The following is a 26,871-nucleotide window of genomic DNA, read 5'->3' on the forward strand; positions in this document are numbered from 1 at the left end:
GGCAGTCTAACGGGTTTCCGGGATGGTAACTTCACAATAAAGCCAAGCGAAGAGCTCCTATTAGACTGTTGAAGATTGCAAGAATGTAACAAAAAAAAAAAAAAGAAAATACACGAACTATAGGCAGCCTCGAGAAATTTTCATATCTTGGGAAGCCCGGGAACGAAAACTAATAAAACAAGAATAGAAATAATGCATAAAAACAAACAAATAAGCGCTGTAAATTATAACAAGAAAGCAATAGTAAAAAACATTTTTCCAGGCCGTACTCTCCTATTCTTAGTACGGAAATTCATTCATTCATTCATAAACCTTTATTCATGAGGATGACCTGAGGCCTAGATGGGAAGGGGGTGGGTTAGGTGAGGTTGAGGGCGCCAGACTCCGACATGAAGTCTAGCAGGGCACTAAGCTTGCGCTTGGCGTTGGTATTGGGGGCCGTCCAGTCTTCGTAACTCTGAATGTGGTGAGCAGATGTGTAGCGTGCGCGGAGACCAGCCGTGCCAGGACAGGTCCAGACGAAGTGCTGCAGGTCAACGGAGTCAGCAGGGCAGTTGGGGCAGCTGATCTTGGTTCGGCGCCATTGACTCAGGATGTCCGGTGTGTACGCTGCACCGGCTCGCGCCTTGTGAGTTAGAACTTGGGGTGGACGAGAGAGGCCGGAAGGGATCGGCGGATTAATACAGGGGACAAGGTCCCGCAACAAACCCCTCCGCTCATGTTTAAGCCGCGGGATGACAGAGTCAGGTATGATGAAGGAGACGGGAGAACGGGGTGGTCCGAGTTGGACGGGCCCACATCAAGGCTATGCCGGCGGTCTTCCTCCAGCTGCGCGCCAGCGGCCTCGTGGGTCATTCTGTTCCCAGTTCCTTGCGCGTGATGTCCAGGTGTCCAATGAATTCGTACCGAGACTTGTGAGGTCTCTCGCAGGTATCGGCAGCGCTCTTTGATGCTGTGTTGTACCGAGGTGTTGTAAGAACGGGCTTGCAGGGTTTTTATAGCCTCTTGACTGTCGGTGTAGATGTGGATGAAACGATCTGTTCCTTTGGTGCAGTGTTGAAGGGCCTCGTCGATGGCTGTTAATTCGAGTTCAGTTGCGGACCAGTACCTGCGACCACTGTGGCTAGTAGCGTGCAGCTGTGAACCCTCTTGGTAGTAAGCGGTGCACGGTTGCAAACGTGATGCCGGTGTCATCGTCATGATATAGGGCGGCGTCGGTATAAATGCGGAGACCGATGTGCTGGTTTTGTGTATCAATTATGTGGCGTTGTCAGTGATCTCTTCCTGGCCCTTTGGTGTTGGTTGGAAGGGGTTTTGGATCTGTTACCAATGGAAAAAAGTGGCGCCCGCTTGCTTCTGGCGAACCAGCGGACGGGCGCCACTTAAGAATGGCTTGTAGAGAGCTACTGATAAGCTAGGGCAAATAACATTGCGGTAAATCATCCTCAAAGAAAACAAAAGTGCATTCGAGATGAAATAGATGAGTTATTCACGGTAGCAGACGTCCGTCCGAAGTTTATGCATGATTATAATTATATAATAATAATAGTTCACAGGAAGGGAAAGGCGCGGCAACTGTCTCACTTGCTTTCTGTGGACACCTCAACCGCTCCGTAAGGGAAGGGAGGAAGGTGGGAGTCAAAGTGGAAAGAGAGAAAGAGGAGCCGTAGTGGAGGGCTACGGAGTAAGTTCGACCATCTGGGGATCTTTAACGTGCGCTGACATCGCACAGCACACGGACGCCACTTCGTTTCGCCTCCATCGAAACGCAGCCATTTCCATTTTTAAGGCAAAAGCCTTTTTGGGCCAGGATCTGCGAAAATGTTGGATGAAAATAGCAGGAAATGTTCGCACGAACAGAAAGTTACGAAAAAAATCCGTCTCTACCGGTTATCGAACCACTATCCCTCGGATCCCCAGCCGAACGCGCTAAATACTCGGGCTAGCCTAGCTCACCTTTTTTTCCCTTATTAAGGCGAAATCCTTTAATGCCTCATTGTTGTCAGCAGGGGCTGTCGGCAGAGTGTCACGCTTTCGAGAGCGAGAGTTGAAAATAAATTAATAAACTTTGCCTCCACCGGGAATCGAACCTCCATCCCTTGGATACCCACCCCAGCGCTTTACCTACTGTCCCATGCCCTGGATCGTGAAACTCTCTTCATATTGTCTACCGTGAGGATGATAGCGGGAATGCGCGAGTGATAGATACTGCACCTTCTCTTTCCTGTAAACGAATTATGCAACGCCGGTGAAATTTGATGCTTTCAATGAAAGGCTGGTTGTGTTCGACAAGGGGCGCGCGATGTACATACATCATCATAAATACTTTTCATTTCCACCGAAATGAGACTCCTTTTTGGACCCGTCATGACAGGTCTTGACGTCAGCAGGCGATTTATGCATTGACGAAGCTGACCCCGCCGTGCTTCGATCCAGGCGTCCGTGCGGCGCCTTTCATTTGCCGCCTCCTCGAACGCCGCATCACAAACCAAACAGAAGCAGCCGCAGATATCTAGGACGCGCTAGTACAGCAGGCATCAGCGGCGTTTGAAACTGATTTACAGGCTAGAAAAGGCGCGGTATCTGTCACAATCTTCCGTGGACACATGTACCACGCCGTAAAGAAAAGGCCGAAGGGGGGAGTGAAAGAAAAGAGGGAGATAAATATGCCGTAGCGAAGGGCTACGATCCACCACGCTATAATGGCTTTCGCCTCATCGCTTTAATGGTCCAAAGTGCCCTCTAGAAGTTTTGCCTATCTTTGACGAGAAGGGGATGAGGTGGTGAAGGGTGGCTGTTCCCAGCCCTACGGGGCTGGAACTGGTAGACCAACGCCCCTGCCATCAAATTTTTATCTGTTGTAGGCCTTCATTGCGGTGGACGACGGTTGTTGCGACGCGCTTCTTCCTCTCCCTCTTCTTGTTTTCTTTCTTCTTTTTCTTCTCTTCTATCCGCACGAGGCAGAGGAGGTGGCTCAGCTAGAGTGCCAGTAGCAGACCCGTGCATTTTCTTTTCTTTCTCCCTACATTCAACAACAAAGCTGTCTTTGACACGCATTTCACCAAAACGAAATCAACAAAAAGTGTACAAAACGCTATTTACATACGGCACCGTCGTGATGAGCCTGCATAGGACTGCTTTCATCACGTTAACAATCACGCCTACACAACAAAGGCTCTTTGAAAACCACTAGGGAGGTTCCGCAGCAGCTTTCTGCACCACGCTTCTGGACCACTAAAGTGCGATGAGGCGAAAGCCATTATAGCGCGGGTAGCCCTACACTACAACACCTCTATCTCCCTCTCTTCTTTTACTGCCACCTTCCTCCCTTCCTTTACGGCGTGGTACTTGTGTTCGCGGAGAATTGTGACAGATACTGCGCCATTTTTATCCTGTAAATCATTCTGAAATGCCGCTGATGCCTGCTATACGAACGCCTCCTACACCTCTGGGTCTGCTTCTGTTTGCCGTGGGGTCCGACGTTCGAGGAAGCGCCAGATGAAAGGCGAGCACCACCAGCATCCCATTGTACGCATCAAAGTCCACCGGCGTTCTATACTTCGTTTACAGGAAATTAAAGCGCAGTATCTATCACTCGCAGAATCCCGCTGTCCTCACGATAGACAAGGGGTATTATAATAAACGCTTCACAATCCGGGGCGTGGCGCAGTTGGTGAAATGCTGGGCTGGGGATCCAAGTTCGATTCCTGGTCCAGCCAAGATTTATTTTTAACTATCTCTATCGAAGGCGTGACACCTTTCGACAGCTTCTGCTGACAACCATGAGGCATTAAAGGCTTTCGCCTTAAGTGCTGTACTGGAGGTAAGGTGGCTAGAAATTCTAGTCACCCTACTGGAGGCCTCCGGGGTTTTATGTCAAACTAGAGCGGACGTCGATATAGCCACGGGGACGTACGAACAGCGCGGACGTCATAAAGTAAGAAAATAAATCGATATTTGGTTACAGCCGCTGGCTTTGCATCGAATTAGATTAGGAAGTTGTAATTAGCACTCAATAATGCATCACATCATCAAAAAAAGAGTTTGCGCAGCATACGTCTACCGTGCAAGGAAATGTTTGTGTCGTTGTCGTAAGCCAGAATCTTGCATAATAATAATAATTGGTTCACAGAAATGGAAAGGCGCTGTATCTGTCACACTTGTTTCTGTGCACACATGGACCGCGCCGTAAGAAAAGGGAGGAAGGTGGGAGTGAAACTGGAAGGAGAGGAGCTGTAATGGAGGATAACGGAGCAATTTCGACCACCTGGGGATCTTTAACGTGCGCGAACATCGCACAGCACACGGACGCCTCTTGCAACTGAACCTGTATTAACTTCCTTTTCAAATGTTGAGTGTTAGCCAGCTACCTCCTCTTTGACACGGCCTCCAAACTAATTACTTTGGTGCGCTTAACGGATAATAACGCACAAACCAACTTGGCCTCATTCGTTTTGAGCAAGCTGCCGCACAAGTGGAAGGCGGTGTCAGTGACTGATTTCCTTCTCGACGTATTATGGTTGGATTACTTCGCACAAAATCTAAAGGATGCTTGATTTACTATAAGATATGATGCGGAGTGAAGGGAAGACGGCAGGTTTAAGCATGGAGGAGTTGTGCCGCGAGCTATTTGGCCCGAGAGCACCTGTCAGTCACGTTAGTACATGGGAGAGCCATCTTCCACCTGTCTGGGTTAGATAAGATAAGATAAGATAAGATATTCTTTATTTCTCTTTCAAAAAATGAAAGAAGGAACTGCGACAAAAGGCGGTTAGGCCTGACGGGGTCACAGTTCCCCATACAGTTCACAGCGGCGCGCAACACTGACAACAAACGATAACAGAACATTACAGCAAACATGGTAAATAAACGTACTGGAGTAAAACCTAAAAAAAGAAACAGTGTACACTATACACTCAAAAAGAAACAACAGCATATGGCACACAAAACACGGGAAAAAAATTTGTACAGTAATATAACATGACAAAAGTTTGCATTTGCCAAATACAAAACCAGACTAAACAATTATTCCACTTCGGAGAGTATCAACTGCTTTTTTATGTCTCTTTTAAATCTGCGTTTAGAGAGATGGAACATTGAACATAGGGAAGGGGTTTTGAGAATAGTTGGAATCTGGTAATTAAGCTTCTGTTTACCGTAATTTGTCCTTGTTTTTGGGACGAGATTTCTGTGTTGTCTGAGAGGGTATTTAGTAGGAAATCGATTAGGAGAGACGGAGGAAAGCCTATTGCTATGGATGGCAAATTGAGAAACCACTCATTTTTTTCAAGAGAGAAGAGGGAGAGATCAGAAGTTGGCGAACCGTCGCAGTGTACTACCAACAAATAAAACTGCGCATAAGTTAGTCAAGGGACGAGGGGCACATCCTGACTTCACACCTCCGCACGCTCAGCTTCATTTGCTGACCTTGCACGTCCTACTGCGTTTAGTGTTGACGCAGACTGCTACGGTTGTGACGATCTTGTCATGTTCTCACTTGTGACTGGATGTCGCATGAAGAACCCTGTTAGATGCTAGTATTTTTACGCGGAAGAGCCAGCTGTGCCCTGAGCGTGACCTTCCACGTCCTACTGCGTTTATTGTTGACGCAGACTGCTACGGTTGTGATGATCTTGTCATGTTCTCACTTGTGACTGGATGTCGCATGAAAAACCCTATTAGATGCTAGTGTTTTTACGCGGAAGAGCCAGCTGCGCCCTGCGACTTGCTGCGGTTGGCAGAGCGCGAAGAGAGAGAGAGAGAGAAAAAAAAACCTATCCTCTTCAACAAGAGAGGAGAGGAAGACCAAAATGATTCTGCGAATGGAAGACGAATTCCAATTGCATTAAGTGGCATTAAAAGAAATGTGGGGCTGCATTGTGCGTACAGTCATGTGTTGTTTGTGGGGCAATGCATGCTCCATTGCATGTCGATTCCAGTGAGGTTCTTATTCTATTGCACTGTCACAGCTAATTGCAAAGATATTTAGCTTGAAGTAACAGAAAGATGCTTTCCAATACAATTTTTGCTGTTTAAATTGGATCTAATTCATGCCTTTTTTGACGTCCGTCGTGGACTGCTACCTTCCCTTGATGCATGTAGATCCTCTCATATGAATATCTGTCATTGGTCATCAACTCGTGGTTCTTATGATAACGTAAGCGTATGTACTGTTTGCGCGAGACTCCTGATGAAATGAATTGATTATTTTTTCCACAGTGAACATGAAGATGGCGACCGTGAGCGGGGCGACCGTGAGCGAGGCGCCCGTGTGCGAGGCGACCGTGAGGAGGCTCCTTTCAGCGATGCCGGGAAGGAGTTGAATGCTTTTCGGGCCTACGACGATTTCGACAGTCCTAAGATGGCGCCAGAAGACGACGAGACTGGAGGCTACTTCAACAGAATACCAAGGAGGAGGCCCCCTATTAGCCGAGGTGAAAAAAAACCTCAGCTCCATACACTTTCATTGAAAGTGAGGACTAAGCAACCCATCTTATCATGTGACAACTTTTTTTAAGACTCTAGAAATCTGCAGTACACAGCTTCGTAAAGTGCCGTATCAATCTGGAGATGCAGTCGCTGCACGCATATCGCCTCTTAGCTCCTCTTGTTTACTGTCGCTTTCAGCCCATTGCTCAGAGAAGGTTCATTGCATGCGCATGGCCATAGGACATCTGCATAAGAATTGCGCCCCTGTTACCCTTATCAGAAATCGAGTTTATTTAACCAGGCATATCTTGTAGAGATGGACTTGAAAACTGATAGGAGCAGCACGTACAGTGCTGAAGAACTTCGCGCCTTCTGGGCATCCTCGATTTTGTTTGCTCTGTTTGTTGTATCAAATTGAACGATCGGAGATTTTTATTGAGCTGCGAACATTTGGGAATTACATTCTTGTAGAGCCACACATTGTTTATATGGCTTCCCTTAAATATCTTCCGGCAACGAATCTCTATTTCACGGCGCCAGGACCTCGGCCTCAGGTGCGACCGGAGCGGCACGAAAAGTGCGAAGACGACCGCGACTGTAGGCGCTCGCCGAGCCAGATCTGCATCAAGCACGCGCGGGAGCCGTTCGGCCGCTGCCAGTGCCCCTTCTACCGGCCTGTCGAAGCCACCGTCAACGGCGTCGTGCGATGCGTCACCGGTAGGACAAATGAAAACTCCAAGCACTCCATCTTCATTGGGTACCGCATTGATCGCGACCCTTAGATTTAACTACGTTTCACTTATACGGCGGCAAAACCATTCACTGTAGTAGCTCTTTATGTGAGCCGTGTAAACGGTCTCCTTCGACGCGACAGTGTCAGTGCAGGCACGTGGGATAAAAAAGCTGCAAATATCAGTGCTGTTCGTATTAAGCAATAAATGTAGGTATCACCATACTAATATATACTTGGTTACATGCGCATAAGTCCTCCCCGTTCTCCCGTCCTCCCTTTCTCCTTATTAATTTGATTACCAACCATTCGCATCTAGCAGATATTAATGACAGAGCGATGAGAGGTACAACGACGTTTAGCGCTACATTATTATGGGCTTTCCCCATCCTCATAGCTCTCTTAGTAGGCCTGTCTTTCTTCCTACCCTCTACATCGATACTCTGGCTGCGATATCAGGAACCAAATTTGCGATCTATGCGTCACAGGTAGCAAACTGTGCGTCTTGTTCACCCTAGTGCAGTGCGAGTATTCAGCACTAACTATTATCTGCTGTCGCAGCCAAGGACTTATTCGACGAGTGCCGAAGCACCGAGGAGTGCACGGCCACCAACCCATACCTTACGTGCGTCAACCGGCTGTGTTCGTGCCCGCCGCCGCACGTCCTCAAGGACCACGCCGACTGTGTCAGCGGTGAGCAAAGCGCGGCCTCGTCGCTATGTACTTCACCGCTACAATATCGCAAATAACAAAGGCATAGTACTACATTCTTTTATTCTTACTCCTTTTCTTTCCCACAGTTCTATTTAGTTTACTTACTAGACACCAAAATGGGACCAACCTTTATACCTTCCCAATTGCATCGTTTTCTTTAGCAGTTGTGCCAGACGTAAGCTGCACTTGAAGCTTACATGATCTCAATCTGACGATTTTAGAAGTCTCACCGGATCAAAAAATGTGGCGTCCAACGGCGTCGCGCATCCCATGTCATAAAATTCGCCGATAGGTTGACGTGGTGTTTGTCTTCACGAGATTATGTGAAATCACCGAGCGCTGAATGGCCAACAGTGTGTGTGACGTGAGGCGACCACGTGGGATCTCCGTATTAGCATATGCGCTTGCAGTTGGCAGCTGCACTTTGTTGCGTGTGGTCGTAAGCACGTAGGGCGACCGTGGAAGTACGTCAGTGAACGTGGAGTATCGGCGACTCCAGTCTCAGCGTATGCGGCGAGTACAAATGACAGAGAAAGAGATGCAGCCCGAGCGCACTGCGTACTTTTGTACCACCGCATTCTCAATACGCAATGTAATGCGATTTTCTTCAATTTCTCGGTTGTAATATGAACCGCCAGGTTTACCCGCCTTTTCATAGAAAACTACGATAGTGACCAGCTTTGCAATTTGTTCTAATGTACGAAGCGCGAGCACCTGCTGTTGCTATAGACGTAGAAATAAACACGTGAGAGACTAAGTTACAAAAAATGCCAGCAGTCATCAAAACAAACATTTTGGAGGCACTTAAGCTCTGCCTTGATGCGCGAGCCTAAATGGCTGCTGGCTCCCCCTTGCGCAATTTTGCTCGCATCCATTTACTTTGCTGCTCGTTTAACATGTTAACATGTTCTACTTGTGTCTTTGTGTTCAAGACTTATTTACTACTGTATTCGTTAGCATACAGTCGCAAACAGCCTATTATGTCAGTCCACCGCCATAAATATTAATCCTCACTTCAACCATTTCGTATGAACAGACAGGTTTATTGCAACTCATATTAAGTGATCATTACGCATTCCCTTGCTCAACGCAGGAACCTCAGTGCAGGACTGGCTCGCCTGGCTGATCCCTGTTTCTGTTTTCGCTGCCACGGGGGTCGGCGTGGCTCTCTACCTGATTTAGAAGCGGTGAGTTGAGAGCACTGGTACATTTATTTAGGGCCACTGCGGAAGAGCGTTTAGGTTTCCACATGCGGCGGAGCATTTAGGTTTTCACATGCAACGGCCGCTTTTCGATGGAGGCGAAAAGCAAGGCGCCCGTGTGCTGTGCGATGTTAGTGCACGTTAAAGAACCCCAGGTGGTCGAAATTTCTGGAGTTCTCCACTACGGCGTCTCTCATGTCCCGAGTCGCTTTGGGACATTAAACCCCACAAACCAAATCAAACCAAACCAAATCAAACCAACCAAAGCAACGTGTATATTGCTATAGCCTCCTTTATACTGTATTGCTTCACTATAACATAATTCAACTATAGCGCCCTTCAGCGGCATGATAGCGCAGCATATTTTTTATGGAAAAGTTGCTTTTGTATGGCTTTCACTGTAGAGAAATTTCAAGCCAGATACCTTGAATTCATTCCCGCACAGATTTTCTGTAACCCACTAATTCCTTTGAATTCTTTTCACAAAGCCTTCAATGTGAGGAAGCGTTGTATCACCCTGTTCACAAAAGCTTTCAAAATATTTCTGAGGCAAGGAATGCGTTTCGGCTGATATAAAGATTATGGAAAGTTATGGTAGGCGCTAAACCGCGAATAATTTTCTGACGACTTTATGACGTTAAGAAACTATTGACTTATTCTTCGCGTCTGTATCTTAGAAGCAGAGAAGCGTCATTTCCGAAGAGAACTAAATAAAAAATATGCGTAGAAAATATAGCTTAAAATTTTGTCCTTAAGAGTGAAACGCCTTATTTTTGATAATCTGACTCTGGTGACCCATTTTTGTCATCGTTCTGGGTTATGCCCTTCCGTCGTCGGTCCACAGGATTTCCGCTGATCCACGTGAATGAAGGATTATCGGCATAAATTGAGGAACCACGTCCCCCCTACTGGCATTAGTAGCAGAAATAATTTGTGGTGCGAAAAGCAGTGAGATTCTTGGAGTACTCCTGTAGTCCCGGCTGCCGAAATGGTCAACCAGCTGTTGCCGATTGTCCGAACCCTGTCAAGATTGCGATTAAACGCATGTGGAGCCTCATTGTGTCGACTTCAATATTTATTGCTTTCGGCAATATGCCGTGCCAGAAATACTGGGAATACAATTTATGCTCTATACATGTACCCTGTATCAGTGATGATCGCTTTGCCCAGACGAAGACAAGTCCACTAGTCTAAACGTTGGCTCGACCTGCGAACTGAGGAACTTCCCCCTTGTTCAATGCTCCATCATACCGTGCAAGCTATCTTCTTCCTCTCGTTCTACCTGTACCCTATATCAAGTCATTTCACTCGCTTTGACTGAAACCACACCGTGCTGGCTCAGTGTCTTGGGCACTCGACTGCTGAGCTTGAAGGCGTGGATTCGATTCCGACCGTAGCGGTCACATTTCAAAGAACGCTTAACACAAGGCACTCCGCTACTGTGCGATATCAGTGCACAGTATAAACCCCAAAAGGTAAATATTAATCCTGAGCTTCCCGCTGTAGCTTTCCTCATGGCCCATGTCTTTTTGGGACGTTAAGCCTTTTATATCATACGCCCTATGATGACTAACTATGGGACTGGTTCAGACTAAGTTGAGCATATGCCTTCGTAATTGACTGCAACCGAAGTTTTTTATTCTGTGACAACAGCAAGACGACTCTTTTCGAAGAATTTGTGCTAAGTCGAGCACGGTGGCAATTGACAGTGGTGTGGGGTTATATTCTAACTTGGCGTGGGGCTACAGCAAGAAGACCGGCACGGGTTCTGGCGAAAGCGACGATAATGACACGGACAACACGCCAGGCACCGGGGCGGGAGCGGCCGCCTGCCGCGTACAGCCATCCCGGGTGCAACCGGAGACGGGGCAGGCAGCGGTCGGCCCGCGCCAATACGGTCAATACGGTGGTGACGGCGGTGCCGCGGCTCCTGCTGGTGGTGGCGGCTACCAGGCGAGCGACATGCCTGGACGCTTCCCTGCCATGAAGGAGTGGGTCCGGCTCCCAAGAGGAATAAAGGGGTGAGTGACAGGTGCATTATTTTTACTCTGTTGACATTGCGGTTCTTGTTTTCGAGAAAAGCCCGCGGTTCGTTTGAGCGGGAAGCCTCCACCCGAAGGCGAGTGCACCTATGGCTCCTGTTTGAATGAAATCTTGTTTTATGGAGCTTTGCTGTAGGGCGTGAACATTGCAGTAACCGAAATCCCTACATAAAAATTATTATTATTGATTATTTGATTATGCTGTTAACCTCCTATCGGGGGTCTTACAGCGAAGGTCAAAGTAAAAAAAAAAAAAACATTTTACAAATACTGCAAACAAATTACAGTAATAAAAAAATACGCAGATCTTTGCACACCAGTTCTCAAAAACATATGGATTCTGTTGTGACCGTACAACTACCAAGTCGGCGACGTTTCGTCTGACGATGTGAAATTAAGAAAACTAAAATAAAGAAACGCCGTCCCGTGAGAAATGGCCCAAAATGTTCTCCCATGTTTCGTTCGACTGTTGACCATTCCCGTCGAGGGGCGCCCATCTTCAGCGAGGGACGATCGGAGTGACCTGTCCGAAGACGTTCGGAAGAACAGAGCAGGGGGGATTACGGCCATTAGAGGCCGTCACCAGTGACCGCGAAAACAGTTGGAAACCCGACTGGGCTCGAAGCCTAATTTCAAAAATATTTGTTAAGAAACAGTTGCAAAAGAGAATACATGAAGAATGGAATGAGATTTGGAACAAAGAAGGTAAAGGAAGCAGTGCATTTGAATGGATCAGAAGTGTAAAGAACTTACCGTATCATTTTCCCACAAATCATTACACTTCACAGGCAATATCATCTCATGGAAGATTTCCTTTTTATCTGCACAGATTCAACATTTCAGCCTCACGTAAATGTTCATGTGGAGAAAATATATGTAATTTCGATCATTATATTGAAAGATGTCGGGATACGAAGAAAGAAAGAGAACAGTTAATAAAAATATTAGGCCCTAATTTACAACTACGTAAACCAGAAATAATTAAAAACCTGGAAACATACAAAATTCTAGAAAGAATGGTACAAATAATATAAGAAAAATCGTATGAAAATAATTAGATCATATAGGATACATTTTGGGTAAAACAGGTGTGGGAGCTGAGGGGCAGCTCACGCCAACCGAGGTGGGCACAAATGCCCGCCCCTTTAGCCGCACACCAAACTGGGACACAACAACACAAACAAAACACAGCAAGGAATGTCAAATAAGAAAATTGTGAAGTACAAAGGCAAGATTCATAATACCAATTGCATTTACATAGCAGTCAACAACATAAGAGTTAATGACGTCACTGGATGTCAAGAGCAGAGCGAGGAAGGAAAAAGATTTGCAAGATCAACAGTGTTGAAGAGAAGACAGCAGTGAAGTGCAGTGTTGGTGTGTTCAAGAAGAAAAGTATTTTGTGCAGTGCAGTCTTGTGAGGTGCGGTGCTGGATATTTGAAACGTGTCTTCAGTACGGTGCAGTGTTGTGTGAGACGGCTTTGGATATTCGAAATGTGCATGATGTGAAACAACTGACCAGAAGGAAGGCTATTCTACTATGTTGAAGCCAGAAGCGTGGAATCAACTGAAGATAGCAAGTACAAGGGTGCGTCAAGTATTGAAGTGTGTTTTTAGCGGAAGAGCAGAGACACGATGATTATGAAGTTTATGTTTATCCATATGTTAAGTAGAAATTTGTGTTTATATAACTATTATGGTGTATCTAAATGTATAATGTACAAGGTATATTCCTGGAGTAAATGTTAATATGTGTACAACATCAGTATTATATGCAATTTTATGTTATGTTCAGCATAAATCTGTGTTTATATAATTATTGGTGTATCTAAAAAATAACGTAGGATATATAGTGTTTGTATAATTGCTAATGTTTATTGTGTGCAACGTTCATTATATTACAACAGTGAATATTTTGCATAATCTAAACATGCATTAAGAATAAACGCCGTTGATTGCGCTGGCCTGCTCCCTTGGCTGGGGGACGCGATGATGGTATACTTCTCTCCCTATCTTTCTCTTCCTCTTTTCAAACCTCTACTCTACCCTCCCCCCCTCTACTATATTTTTTTATATATATAAAAACAATTTTGGTCCTAGACCGTTTTATTTAAATTTCGATTGGAATTTTCCTCACCCGCGATACATTAGTGGTGCGGGAGAGATCCCACTTAGGATCTCAATCTACTCTGTCCCAAGAGGAATAAAGGGGTGAGTGACAGGTGCATTATTTTCACTCTGTTGACATTGCGGTTCTTGTTTTCGAGAAAAGCCCGCGGTTCGTTTGAGCGGGAAGCCTCCACCCGAAGGCGAGTGCACCTATGGCTCCTGTTTGAATGAAATCTTCTTTTATGGAGCTTTGCTGTAGGGCGTGAACGTTGCAGTAACCGAAATCCCTACATAAAAATTATTATTATTGATTATTTGATTATGCTGTTAACCTCCTATCGGGGGTCTTACAGCGAAGGTCAAAGTAGAAAAAAAAAAACATTTTACAAATACTGCAAACAAATTACAGTAATAAAAAAATACGCAGATCTTTGCACACCAGTTCTCAAAAACATATGGATTCTGTTATGACCGTACAACTACCAAGTCGGCGACGTTTCGTCTGACGATGTGAAATTAAGAAAACTAAAATAAAGAAACGCCGTCCCGTGAGAAATGGCCCAAAATGTTCTCCCATGTTTCGTTCGACTGTTGACCATTCCCGTCGAGGGGCGCCCATCTTCAGCGAGGGACGATCGGAGTGACCTGTCCGAAGACGTTCGGAAGAACAGAGCAGGGGGGATTACGGCAATTAGAGGCCGTCACCAGTGACCGCGAAAACAGTTGGAAACCCGACTGGGCTCGAAGCCGTCTCCGTGGCGCCGCTCGTATACGTGTGCTTCTAAGAGGGAAACACCTGCACCGTCATAGCGGATCTTTACAGAAGCGGAGTTTGTTACCTCATCGCCGTTCCCACGCTCTGCACGACAAGTGACCACGCCCGATGAAACAATACCAGTCAGGACCAGTCAGTGCACCAGACTATCGGTGCGGTGATGTGTTCGATTGAGTGCCGATATCTGAGGGATGTGCCCTGGAATTTTTTGGTCACCATCTTCAGAGAGGGGCTGGACAAAGGGGATTTAAGGGCAGTGCAGAGCACGAAATGACACTCTGAGCCCTGGGTGAATGGCTTATCCAAACGCTTCTCGCAATGAACTCTTAACCCTTGCCGTTTTGCTGTTCCTACCTTTTTGCCATCTAAATAAATTTTCTCAAAGTGAAATTAAACCCGCTTGTTTTCGTTTTACTCATTTCGAAGTTTCAATCCTTCCTCAACCCGAAGTCTCCGCACGCTACCAAGTGAAGGCCGGGTCGAGATAGCCCCAGCGTCACGACAACACCTCATTGAAAGTTTTGTACGTCTTTAGCGTCCTCATCACTTGGCAGCTTTTTCCATATAGCGAGGACCTTCGGGGAAAAAAAAAAAAAAAGGAATACCGGCGCATATCAGTATGTATGCTCATTGGCTGAAAATGTGCTTTTCTTTTTTTGAACCAAGTTTAAAGGCGTTCTAGAATAAAGTTTCGTACTTTGTAATTTTTAATTCCCTTTGAACTGCCTTGAAAAAACGTTCAGTCGGTGCTTCGTTCTCCTAATTTTGACCGGTTAAATCCACATTGCTGTAGCGTCTCTGCACCGGATTCAGTGCTGCGTTGCTATAAAACGCGCTATATTCTCACGCTCTGCATTCTAATTTTTTTTGTTAAGCCCTTGCAGTGGGGTAATTACCAGCAGTCGAGGCGCCAGCCGTGCAACCGCGTCTACGTGTCTAAGTTTCGACCGTGATATGTGTGTTTGTGTGAAACGCCCTGACATCCGGTGGGCGCAATGCGAATGTATGAAAAGGTTTCTGCTTCGCCTTACGGCGTTTGCAGCACAGTCCTACGGGAATCGGCTGTCGTCGGCTGGTGGACTTGACCCCCCGCTACCAGCTCGGAAGCCTGTGGGAATAGCAGGGGGTCACAGAAAGTGCAGAGAGGGGGGTGGGCAGCCGGATATGGTAAATCGGAAAGGAAGATGGAGGGGGGTACTGCTTACGAAATCTTTCCGCTTGCTTCTCATCAATCGCCTATATTATTGTACTTTTGCTGCGTTAAGATTGTGGTACTCTTCCAGCAAGTATCTATGGTGCCTTGCATCTGGAAATCTGGCGCCCTTATTCTAGCCATCTCGACCCCAACCTCCAAAAGCGCACGAAAAACATACAATTCAAGAACTCAGTGAGAAGCCGAATATTAGTAGCATCACATCTCATAATCATTTGTTCATTTATTTATCTTTATTTTAGTGTTTTGTGAGCTTTAGCTTTTCCTGGCCATTTTTAACGCACTGAATATTCTCACGCCCTTTTTGCCAGTTCGATATAACCTTCTCCTTAGGAATTAAGTGAACGCTTCAGAAGAAACACGCGAAACGGGCATTCTTAATTCGAAGACCGACGGGCGCGTTTGCTGTTATCGCCGCCGCCGATTCGCTTAGCCTTTTTGCAGGCGCAAGTCAGCCCAATAAAAAGTGTCCGTCAAGTGAATCGCCAGTGTCTTGATTTGTGGCTACTGGGCTTGTCACCACTACGGGACAATATAGTCTCTCGCCGAGCCCTTGTGTAGACTAGAACACTAAATCTTTAAGCAGAACATACTTGCGACTAGTTTGGTCATGACGATAAAGCTTGTTACTGCGCGAATAGGACGAGGGCATGTAATAAACAAACATCCGTAATGCCGTCTTTGGGTATCTGCGCACAATTCACGTCCTATATGCTCAGTCAGCATCAGGCCCCTATATCATGCCGCATAATAACAGAACCATAAGTACCAATTCTGCGGGTAGCATATTGGGTAGACTTCCCATATCGTTTCTCATTTGACCCTTCAGTATGCGATCCAAGCGTAGAAAACTATACCATTTAAAACGCTAGCACCAATTCCTTTCATAGCGACCGGAGGAAAGCCTATAAAAGTGTTGTAAAATAACTTCGTTTGGACCAGTACCGACGAAAAATGAGTACTGCCCGATGCCAGATAACTCTGCCACCACCGTATGTTACCGCATCGCATGTGTGCACAGGGAGTCGTTCATTTATAAACATCAGCTTCTTTCAGTCGCCAGGTGCGTTGCAGCAGTTAAAACCGAAACTAGCGAGCGTTGCTTACCCTTGTGCGAGCTACACTATTGCATTCTTTTCAGGAACAACCAGTGCACCCTGAGTGGCGGCACAGGCGGGGGCGGCGCCGCGGAGCCCAACCGGGTGATGTGGGCGCAGCAGGCGTTCACTACGCTCGCCTCTCCCCTCTACCAGAACAAGCTGGTCAAGCGCCTGATGGCCGGCAAGGGCGCTTCGAGCTCCTACCCGGACTCGTCCACCGAGCCCCACCAGGCGCTGACCGCTCGCCGTCCCGCCAGCCCGGCGCCCCAAGCGTCGTCGCGCTACTGCGAGGCGTCGCTGCTCTCGGCGCCGCTGCCGGACCCCATCCGGCGGGCCATGGCGTACGGCGGAGGCAGGCGCTCCTCGCATCACCTGCAGCGCTCGCCGCTGGCGGCCACGTGCAGCGACGAGGCGTCCTCGTTCCGCTCGTTCCCGGGGGTCGGCCGCTCGGAGAAGTCCTCGCAGCGCTATCCGGTCGACGAGGACGACGATGTGGAGGACGAGGCGCCCCCCGCCAGGCTGCGCAGTCGCAGCAGCTCGCGCTACGCGGCGCGCGAACCCCGGCCGCGCAGCGAGTCCAGCGACGCGCTCCAGTCGCCGCCGTCGCGGCGCAAAGTGTTCTTTGCAAACTACAAGAAATAGAAAGAAAATATGCGCGTGAATTGCCGTGTTCTTAAAAGGCACGGTTCGCTGGCTGGCTGATTGTGAGCGCGGAGATCTTTGTTTGTTTGTTTGTTTAAGGAAAGATGAGGGGAGGAAACTATTTTGTTTTAATTTCATATTCCTTTCGTTTTAGAAGGCGAATGGAAGCCAATTGTGATGAAAGAAGGTACCTTAATGATGTACTGCAGCTTTTGCTAAATTCACATCACTCTTACACAGGTCCTCTCGCTACCACTGGCCTCTTTCCCAAGTGGCTAACAAAATAAATAGGGTTTGCAATATATAGAACAGCCATTGGCGCTGTTCTGAACGGGAGTGGAGACCCGATGAAGCCATCCTTATTTAGCGACAAAAACAAAGCGTTGCTAATTTGCTAGAGAAAGCAGAATCATGTCAAAAACCCGTTCTTCAAATGAACGGTTACCTATCCGCATAGATCGTTACCCGGCAAACACCCTAGCAATTTGACTACCATGCGGATAGATTCGTTCTCATGAGCCAGCCGAATGAGCCAGCGTTCTCATGAGCCAGCCAGTTTGGTGAAGCTGGGCCGCGCATACGCGTACTGAACACCTTCATGCATGATAAAAAAAAAAAATGATTGCTGTGAATTTTATAGCATGTCATTTTTAGATGGCCACTGGGCAATTAGAGTAACTGCATGTCCGCATGCTCCGACATGCATATAATTACCGGCCCTTGCGATGGTGCAGCTTATGGATTGATCGCATTCAGTACGTCACGCAGTCTGACTGGATACCATCGCTTGCGCTTTACAACAGTTCTCACCGCTCCACGGGCGGCCTTTCTTTAAATATTTGCCTGGGCTTTATTTGCTTTTTGAATTTTTAGGGCGCTTTTAAGTACACAAACTGCTGAAACCGTGTTAATCCTGAAGTCTCAAGCGGTGGTTACTAGTAAAACGAAATAATCCCGGAGTGAGTGAAAAGAGCCCGCCTATATTTTCTTAGAGACACTGGAGGAATTAACGTAGACCTGCATCAATCGGGTGCAGCTTTGTATCTACACAGACCTCTCTCACTGAAAGGAGGTATTCTATTAAGTACATAGGACTAAAACAAGTACATGTGCCACGCGTGGCATGCTGTTTTTTTCTTGCAATCTAACCGGAGGCTATACCCTACACGGTCGCCCACTTCAAAATGGTGGCAATCCCTTCTTTTCGATACTACCTTAACGCATTTCTGTCCAATAAAAAGAATTTTGTAAATACAGGCTTCTTTCTAATAAAAGACAGTCCTAGAAAGCAACGATAAAATCGAGTTTTACTGGAAACAATACTTTGGTGGAGTTACCATCAGCTGTAGTTGCGCATTCGTTCATGTCATATGTAAAAATCCGCTTTGTAACGGCAGCGCAATTTTCTTTCAGTTGCACGCCAGGAGTATATTTTGTCAATACGTTGGATATGTGAATAAGTGTTCATATTCTAACAATATTTTTGTAATTCTTGAACCTAAGGACAATGAAAGTGACATTTTTGTTCGATAACATGCTTGCTTCTGAAGAAAAAATTAATACACTGAAATTTTTCAAATTATTCATGAAACATACGTCGAAGCAGTCTCTTCAGGGGTATTGTACGGTAAAGCGGACATTTTAGCTGCATGCTTGAGTGAAATAAAAATGCAATATTTATGAACCTTTCAGTTCTTAATTTTAAGCGGTGACATATTAGACATTAAAAGCATTCAGCACTGGAGGTAATTATAAAAACGCTCTGTATCCGAGTTTTGGTTTCAAGTATAGAAAGGAAAAGGGTTTGAGAGTAGCCTAAGCTTGCTTTGCCGCCGTGCACATCGCTAAAATTGCCTTCAAGCGCTGTGTGGTCACAGGCATTGCATAAACGTTCTTTACGTCATAAAATGTCTAAACTGGGTGTTGATTTCATTTATACGGCATCAATTTATATGTAGCTGGGGAACGGTGACTTAAAGCGTTCAGTACCGTAAACCACGATTGACGCGTATGAAATTTCAAGCACTTGGCTCACCTTTGATTTTCACAAGCTTCGACTTCACTATAATATCATGTGCCTTAAAGGCAAAAAGAACGAAGTAATGAATAATGTTACTTAATAAACCACCGTTTCGTTGCACTTTGATACCTTACTAATGTGAACCCTACCTCACAATCAACCTGAAGAGAATGCACTGAATTATATCTTTCATATTTTTTTTTTTTGAAGGCAAATCTGTATTGAATAATTTTAAACGCCCGTCTAAATGGTTCGTAATACTGAGTAATTTTATTTCTTTCTAGCCTTTCTGGTATACTAACTTAGCCATGTTTGCGTTGATGAGTGGTAATAAATTTAAGATTTGAAAAAAGTTGACATCTGACCACTTCGACTGAAGCTCTCTTTTATGCTTTCTAAGGTAATCCACGTAGGCAGTTTAGCTGAACCATGAAGAGGAGTGATGAAACGTGATTACAAAAGCGGGGTGGTTTCACACTCCGCTGTTTCAATATTTTTTTGTCACCGCACCTGTATTTAGTAACAAAAACATCATAGAGTCGCCTATCCTTGTTACATGGACTACACTAACGTCTTTGGACGCTTGAATATTGTCCCCTGAGCAACCGTTTGAAATGCCTCGATGTCAATGGGTTTTGAACCGATGTCGAGGCAAAGAGATAACTTCGCTGGCCAGTGCTTTTAGGCCAATGTGCCATCTAGTTATTGAAGCGAAAGCTTCACTATGCCATTTTTCAGCAAAGGTTAGCCTGACAAGCCGCTTGTCTTTGAAATAGCCAAAGTCAGAGTCTGGCTATATAGCGTACCCGTGGTGCCAACTATGGTGTACTATCACTTGACCTTTTGCCTTTGACGGCAGATACTGCGTCACTGGTTCCCTCTTGTAGCTGACACCGTCTTCGGCTCCATACTCTCGAAAATTTTATCGCTATAAGCCCATGTCTAAACTTCAGCCTAATCAAATCGAAACCAGATAAAACGATGCTTCTTCTCGTAGAGGCCAATGAAAAGGCCCAAAATTGAGTTAAGCATAGCGCAGCGAGCTGTGGAAATTGAATAATCGAGTCAATCATTCTACAAGTGCTCCGTTTCCTTTTTTCATTTCGTTTGTCACGACGTAATCACGACGCCAGCATATCAGAGGAAAGAAGCAAGCCTACAAACGCCAGGAACGCAAGTTAGCGGAGACCGACTTTGGGTACAGTCTTGTCTCATTTCGCGGCTCACATTTCGCCGTGACACGCAGCAAATGATAGGGTCCGGCGCCCATGAGCCAATAGTCCGGCCGCTGCCCTCGGTCGCTTGAAAGCTGCGACTACGTCACCGAGCGACAGGGATCAGTTGCAGAGGGCGAAATTAATCCGAAATGGAAAGATAATAATGGGATCCTAAAGAGACGGCTCCAGATGTATCTTTGAGGAGGAGAACGAAACCGAATTGAAGTTGGTAATGTGCTAAAGCAAAATAAAGAGAGAACTCACTTAACATAGGAAGCATAATATGGCAGTTCCTTTATGGGCACGCGCGCAGTCTATTTTTTTGGCGATGACAGCTTGATGGCTGTATCGATTCGGACTACTTACAAGTACTGAATGAGAATCAACGTACGACAGATTATTTTCGAATGCTACGTGAAAACACTATTGGTTTTGAGCCCGATATACCCGCAACATCGTGGAAGCAGGTGAGACGCCACGGCGCTCCTTCAATATGAGTAAAAAAGGGCTGGTTCATTTTTATATTTCTCTCGAATTTATTAATTTTGCAGTGTGGTTGTGCTAAGTGTACAGCCCGGCGAAGACTTTCAAACAGGCTGGCTTAGCTTCCACAGTCAACGTATGAATTTTGCTCCATGTGCTGGAGGGTGAGCTGCGGCCGCTCGCCACCTTCCTCTTCACAGCGGGGACAGGAAGATTTAACTATGTAACGAAGGTAGACCATCGAGGCTCTCTTTCAAACAAGAAAACATCAACCGTCAAAGAGCTAAGTAAACAAAGAGTTGCTCTGGCCACAAGTGAATTAAGGTAATTGTAGCCTTCTTGATGATGCTCATAAAGTAATTTCGATTTTTCGTTTTAAATGCTTTTTTACGCCTTCCCGTTAGAAGGTTCGGATGGTCCAAATAGTAAAATCTAGAACTCGAGCTGCTTGAAAAGATCGTTAATTAAATCAGGTTACAAAAAGTCATAAAAAGCTACGCAACATAGAAATAACGAAGCTTCCATGCATGCTTTCCAGCTGGACACCACAGATGAGAATATATGTACAAGTTGCTCTGATTAGTGAGAAGCTGTACTTGGAACGACCGGAGTGTGAATTTAAGCGATCCCACCAAGGTCCATATCACCCCAGATCTCCCGGATCGCATCAGCCGCCTGCTTCCGTGCAACCCACTCGCGAAACATATCCAGATGGCATTGCGTGAAATGTGACTTCCAGTCTCCGACTACACCTTTTCTCACTATCCCTGTGCCCTTCAAATTTCCGGGGTTAGTCTTGGTGAAACGATGAGCAGCGTCAAGGAAAGGCCTGTCTTTGTCGGTTAACCTGTTCAGCACGGTTTCGTCAATGTAGCAGACTTTGGACATGTAAGGCACGCTGCTCTTCTCAAAGACATTGCGGTACACGTTTTCGTCGTCCTCCAGCATTCGGCGGTACTTTTCTCCCATGAATCCCGCCATAGACAGGACTGTGGTCCTGAAATCTTGCTTCAGCTGTTCGTAGGTAACGAAAAACACATTCTCTTCGTGGCGGTGCGGGTACCATGACAGTAGGTGGTCGAAGTAGTCCCCACGCTCTACCTCAGCGCTGACGAAAGCCTCAACGAATTCGTCGAAAGTTCCGTCCTGGAATTCGTAAATAGGACCATTTCGCACGTAGTAATAGAAGGAGACGCAGACATCCAGCGGGTTCCGTGTCAGGTAAATAAACTTGGCCTTGGGGTTCCTAAGCTGTTGCTCGTAGGTGAAGTGCGTTTTAAGAAACCTCGGCGGCTGCATCTCGTTAAGATAACGCATGCCCGTCAGCTCCGGGTATGGACACCATCGGTGGAACTCGGCGTAGTTGTCGGCGCTCTCTCCTCTGAAAAGAAAAGAAAAAGTCTCTTTTCCTACTCTGTAGCAGTTGGGGTTTGATAGGAAGTACTCATGGAAAAAGAAATTTGTCACTGCGTGAAGGATTCACTCGTTTGTTATAATAATGCCTTTAGCATTGATGCTTATTTGCAAAGCGCTTGGTCCCTTGTCCTCAGTTATAGGTTACATAAGAGACTATGTAGTTGCGCGTTGTAAGCATTGTGTCTACCTGTGAAGGATCAACTGGATGATCTGCTCCAGCCAGTTGTTCCCGCATTTGAGGTAGGACACCAGGACGAGGTCGTCATCCTGAGGCATGTAGGCACGGGTGCTTCGTACGTTTTCTGGCAAGTACGTCTTTGCATACTTGAGGCCGTCAATCACCTGGTAGGCAGGAAATCGTCTCGGAGCCATTAATTACTGGAAAGAGAAAACAGACGAGGAATTGTTCTCAATGCTACCTCATCAGCACGTGATTTTATGCGTGAAATGAGTTATAAATAATAAAGTTTGGCTCGCAGCAAGAATAACGCTTCATGTCATGAAAACGTTTTTTTTTTTTTTTTTTTTTTAACATTCACGCCAGGGTAGTTCGTTTCAGGTTCATGATCTAGGTCACTTCTCCGCAAGGGTATATGCTGGGTACAAACAGATGCGACGAAGGCTTGCAGAAAGCTGCATAGTGCAACTGAACTGCACATCATTTGCGTATTAAACCCAGCTTATCATTCGCTTATTAAAGTAAATGCAGCAGAAGAAAAAAAAATTAGGAGAACGCTGAAGCTTTGCCTTAAGAGTGGACGCGATAGCGCCTTCAACACGGCTTTTTCATTCCGGGAATTTTAAAATAAATTTTGTTTATATATAAACATTTTTACCAATATTATTACTGTGACATCAATACACATCCAAAAAACAGCTCAGTAAGTCATACGCAGCACAATGCGTTCACTAGGTGCCTCTAAGAAGCATGGTTTTAACCATATCTGTATGGTTGTGTGCGCCTCGAAGAATATTCCCGTTTGTGATGGCGAGGAATTGTTGGGGTATTGGGGGTTCGCAATCATGCAGCCGAATGATTTAAGATATGAGCTGTCTGGGTTTCTCCTTTTCATAAGTTTTTCCATGCAGTAAAGAAAAAAAGAATTTTTTTTTTGAGAACTATACTTGCGTGCCCACCTGGCCTACAGACAGCCTGAGTTCGAACCTCAACCGAGAAAGGTTTACTTTACTCAATAACTTTTATTACTTTAGAAAAAGCCCCATCTCTCGTGCAACCATAACTTATGGAGTTTATCAACTTAGCATGAAAACGTAAACAATGCGTTGCTCTTACGTCGTCGCCGTGTCCGAATATCTGAGGAACTAAAACACTCGCTTATTCCTCTATATAACACATATTTAATTCTCTAGATCTTACTCATCTAAATAACACACATGAGAGGTGATGGAGTTCTGTCAGCACAAACAGCCTAATAAATCCTGTATTCTTGATACAATCAGTTAGTACTTTCGAACAACTAATAAAAAAAATTTGTTTTTATTATTTTCTTGCTGCTGTACCATGTAGTTATCACTTCACTACAACTGTAACCGCATCACCCAGTACAAGCATTTATTTTCAAAACTAACGAAACGATCGTCGTTACCATGGGAATGTTCAAGGCAGTATGCTTGCTAGAGTAGTAATTTGCGATCGCTCGTGGGAACCTATCAGGAAGATCTGAACAGAATCTCAAAGTGGCGTATTAAATTAAATATGAATTTGAATTTTCCTGAAACAGTTCATATGAGCTTTAAAAGAAATAAAAACTCGGACGTGTACTGATGCATTATTGACAATATATAGTTGAAACTAGTATTCAAATATAAATATTAGGTATGTGTTTTGCTCCTGATTTGAACTGGCGGCCTCATATCAGTTATGTCCCTGCTAAAGCCATGTGAAACCTTAGATTTCCTTCACCGAAATGCGAGCACTTTTCGAATGTCATGCCAGGGCATTTCATAGAAGACTTATCTCAGGTCAACTCTTAAATACGTGTGCATGGTTTGGGATCCGCGAAGTGCTCGAGACAAAGATAAGTTGGAGGGTGTGCAAAACATTGCCTTTCGTTTTTTCTGACACACGTGGGTTTCAGTACAGCGCATCGCTTACGAAAGACGCAGCCAGCTGGGCAGCCAAAAGAAATTACGCTTCAAGCTTTTTCATGCTGTTTATTATTCAATGTTCATGCTGAGAACGAAAAGCATTCTAACCGAGCTGACCATAATTGTAAGGTCTATGAAAATGCTGCGAAAACTAAATCGTTCAGGATTGTTTTCTTTCCTAGAGCCATTATTGAATGAATAGGCTGTCAAGGAAAGTCATGGGTATTCCATAAAATGATGCTTTTCTCTCCAGTCTTATAAATGTGCTTTATATTTCTTTTGGTCTTCATGCTTTTTACTCTGGCTAAGAAGAGAGGTGTAATATTTTATTTTTATTTCATGTATTTCTCAAGGCACACCGATAAATAAATAGATAAACAAATACAAAATGAAAGGAACTAGAAGGTCTCGTGTTATCCCAACAAAGCGAAGAAAATAAACAACGTAAGAAAATAAAAGCTCTGCTCAGATGAATCAAAGGCGTCCTAATATTGTAAACACCAGTTTTCCCGCTGTAAGGGCAGCGTGGTCTTGCCCTCTGGCGACAAGATTGGCCAGACAGTGAACTGGCGCTCTCTATCGTCAACTGATTCGGTTCAAGTCAACTTTTTAAAATTTGCTTACATTAATACCTCGTCTTTTATTCTCAGCATCACAGAGCGACTGTTCTATGTAAAAAAACAAAAGCTTCGTGTAATCAGCAGTCAAGTACTCATGCGGAAAGTTGCAATTAGGTTTGGCTGTAAAAAGCTGAATTGGAGAATTTTTTTCGAGAATGAAAAGGTTAAAAGTCTACTCACGTCGTTCGGGTGTCTCCGGCCTCAGCTGAACATCACCCACTGAGCGTCTGATTAGAGGCAAGTCTTTTAGCCCTCTGAGCACTTGCTCTCCTATCACCCTCAACAAAAGGAACGCCATATATTTTCGCAGCCGCCTGAGCTCTGCGATAACACGCGCTTTCGGAGTATATCGGCGATGCTTTTTCCGGCTATCGTCAAGACTGGCGTGACGGACGTTCGCTGCGCACGCACACGGTGTCATCCCTTGTGGGGCCGTGGCTGAAGTGAAAGTCGTAAAAGGGACGTTTCATCGCTGATTTCAGCTCCATATCTCGCTGCAATGAGAGCTGCGATGGCTCTATTGTCTACCTGATAATCAGAATCAGCGGCGCTACTGCTAGCAGCAGCAGCCACTGATGCACGAGGCCCAGGGATTTATGGATGGCCCTTACGATTAGATTTTGAGTTGGTGCAATAAAACAAATAGAACTGACAAAAAGGGAATGCAGTAATTGCTGTCACGTAAACGGATGAAGAATCATTTAAGGGGCAATACAGGACACCAATTCAAAAGGCGAAGCTTGTTATTCTGAAAAAAAAAAAAAGACTGTTCCTCAGGTTTTCAGTCGTTTATGCACTGTTTTTCTATACCGTTCTGTACCGAACACCTGTGAAGAGCGACTGTTCTTATTGTCTGTTCCTTGAAGTAGAACAAACAAGCGATATTGCGAGCTTGTATTTGCAGTGATATATTGTAGGCGAACCAATAACTCGCGATAACGCTATTCAACGACGGCCGTAAGATGCCGCATTAAGAAAAAATTGAATCACTTGCGGACTGAAAACTATTGTCTGAGAGAACATCCTTCCAGCATTATTCCAGGCCATAATCAAGATGGCTCTAATCTACAAATGTATACATGAGCAAGCTTACGTGGGAAAGCGTCTACCTAGAGCGGCGTATTCGAATCTGCGAAAGCGCCTTGAACACGACTCGGAGGTGAACTTAGTCTACCCGGGAAACTAGAAGGCAGCGGCGGTAGTTTTTGTTATTATCGGTGCTACGCATACGATGAAGACGAGATGAGACAGCGCTGTGTCTGTGTCTCCCCTCGTCCTCGTTTTATGCGCTGCACCGACAACGTATAACCAACATGACCAAGCGTCTACCTTTGTGGTTTCTGGTTCTTGACCATTGACCATGCTCATGTCTACAGAGCTGTAACCCATATTTCAGACACAGTAGCTGTCACCCTCGCCCTCAGTCATGCTACCGGGCGATCGCTAACGATTGTATCCGACTAAGCGCAAGCATGTCGAGGATTCACAAACAGCGGAATCCAGAACGGGGCGGTAGCCCTGTTCTCCAGGGTGTAGTCATCGCCTTCGCTTTCTCCAAAACATCGTTTCATCCCTAATTCTGGAAACAGTCGCTTAATGAAAACTACGCGGAGAACGGTTCAGTTTGAACATTAATAAAACCGAGTGAACGCCGCACTCCACTCTCCAAACTACGACGAACACCTAGGAACGCTCAGTCTAGAAAGCAGACTCTACCCCGAACCTCACAACCTTTCAACGGAAGCCGTAATTATTGGTGACAAATCCGGACAAACGATATCCTAACTGGCACACGTGGAGTTTAGTTTTCCTTCGTCAATAACCCTAATCAATAGCACGGTAAACGCCTAAATAATCTTCCACATCTTGTGGTGCGGTTGCGGTAATCGATCACGCTTGAAAACACCACACACATCATTCGAGCAATTGAAGGCAGGACTGATAAGCAATGATCTTTATTGTCAGCGCAAGCGCATCGACTGGGTAAAGGCGGCATCGGTATTTACCCTCGTTAGAATGCCGATCGCTGACTCTTCTGTCGATAAATTA

At 45.5% G+C, this 26,871-nt stretch overlaps 2 protein-coding genes across 2 annotated transcripts; one reads left to right on the plus strand and one right to left on the minus strand.

Moving 5' to 3' along the window:
• Positions 1–718: 718 nt before the first annotated feature.
• Positions 719–16,992, plus strand: LOC146198842 (uncharacterized). The gene is made up of 7 exons (XM_084591990.1): positions 719–747; positions 6,220–6,434; positions 6,970–7,146; positions 7,721–7,852; positions 8,967–9,054; positions 10,824–11,096; positions 16,237–16,992. The coding sequence occupies exons 1-7, from the start codon at positions 719–721 to the stop codon at positions 16,955–16,957; spliced, it is 1,635 nt and encodes a 544-aa protein (XP_084448116.1). The 3' UTR covers positions 16,958–16,992.
• A 1,298-nt stretch (positions 16,993–18,290) lies between these two features.
• Positions 18,291–25,236, minus strand: LOC146198843 (sulfotransferase ssu-1-like). The gene is made up of 3 exons (XM_084594329.1): positions 25,003–25,236; positions 22,281–22,471; positions 18,291–22,058 (listed from the first exon to the last, which is right to left on the minus strand). The coding sequence occupies exons 2-3, from the start codon at positions 22,463–22,465 to the stop codon at positions 21,296–21,298; spliced, it is 948 nt and encodes a 315-aa protein (XP_084450455.1). The 5' UTR covers positions 22,466–22,471; positions 25,003–25,236; the 3' UTR covers positions 18,291–21,295.
• Between the last annotated feature and the right edge of the window lie 1,635 nt (positions 25,237–26,871).

This window comes from Amblyomma maculatum, chromosome 2 (assembly GCF_055883805.1).
Source record: "Amblyomma maculatum isolate TAMU_Amacu chromosome 2, ASM5588380v1, whole genome shotgun sequence".
NCBI lineage: Eukaryota > Metazoa > Arthropoda > Arachnida > Ixodida > Ixodidae > Amblyomma > Amblyomma maculatum.

Excerpts from the sequence above, each read along its gene's own strand:
- LOC146198843 (XM_084594329.1), bottom strand. The coding sequence starts at position 22,465 with ATGGCTCCGAGACGATTTCCTGCCTACCAGGTGATTGACGGCCTCAAG. Across the intron at positions 22,059-22,280 it reads ATCCAGTTGATCCTTCACAG|AGGAGAGAGCGCCGACAACT; the intron begins GTAGACACAATG and ends TTTTCTTTTCAG.
- LOC146198842 (XM_084591990.1), top strand. The coding sequence starts at position 719 with ATGTTTAAGCCGCGGGATGACAGAGTCAG. Across the intron at positions 6,435-6,969 it reads GAGGCCCCCTATTAGCCGAG|GACCTCGGCCTCAGGTGCGA; the intron begins GTGAAAAAAAAC and ends TCACGGCGCCAG. Across the intron at positions 7,853-8,966 it reads CCACGCCGACTGTGTCAGCG|GAACCTCAGTGCAGGACTGG; the intron begins GTGAGCAAAGCG and ends TGCTCAACGCAG.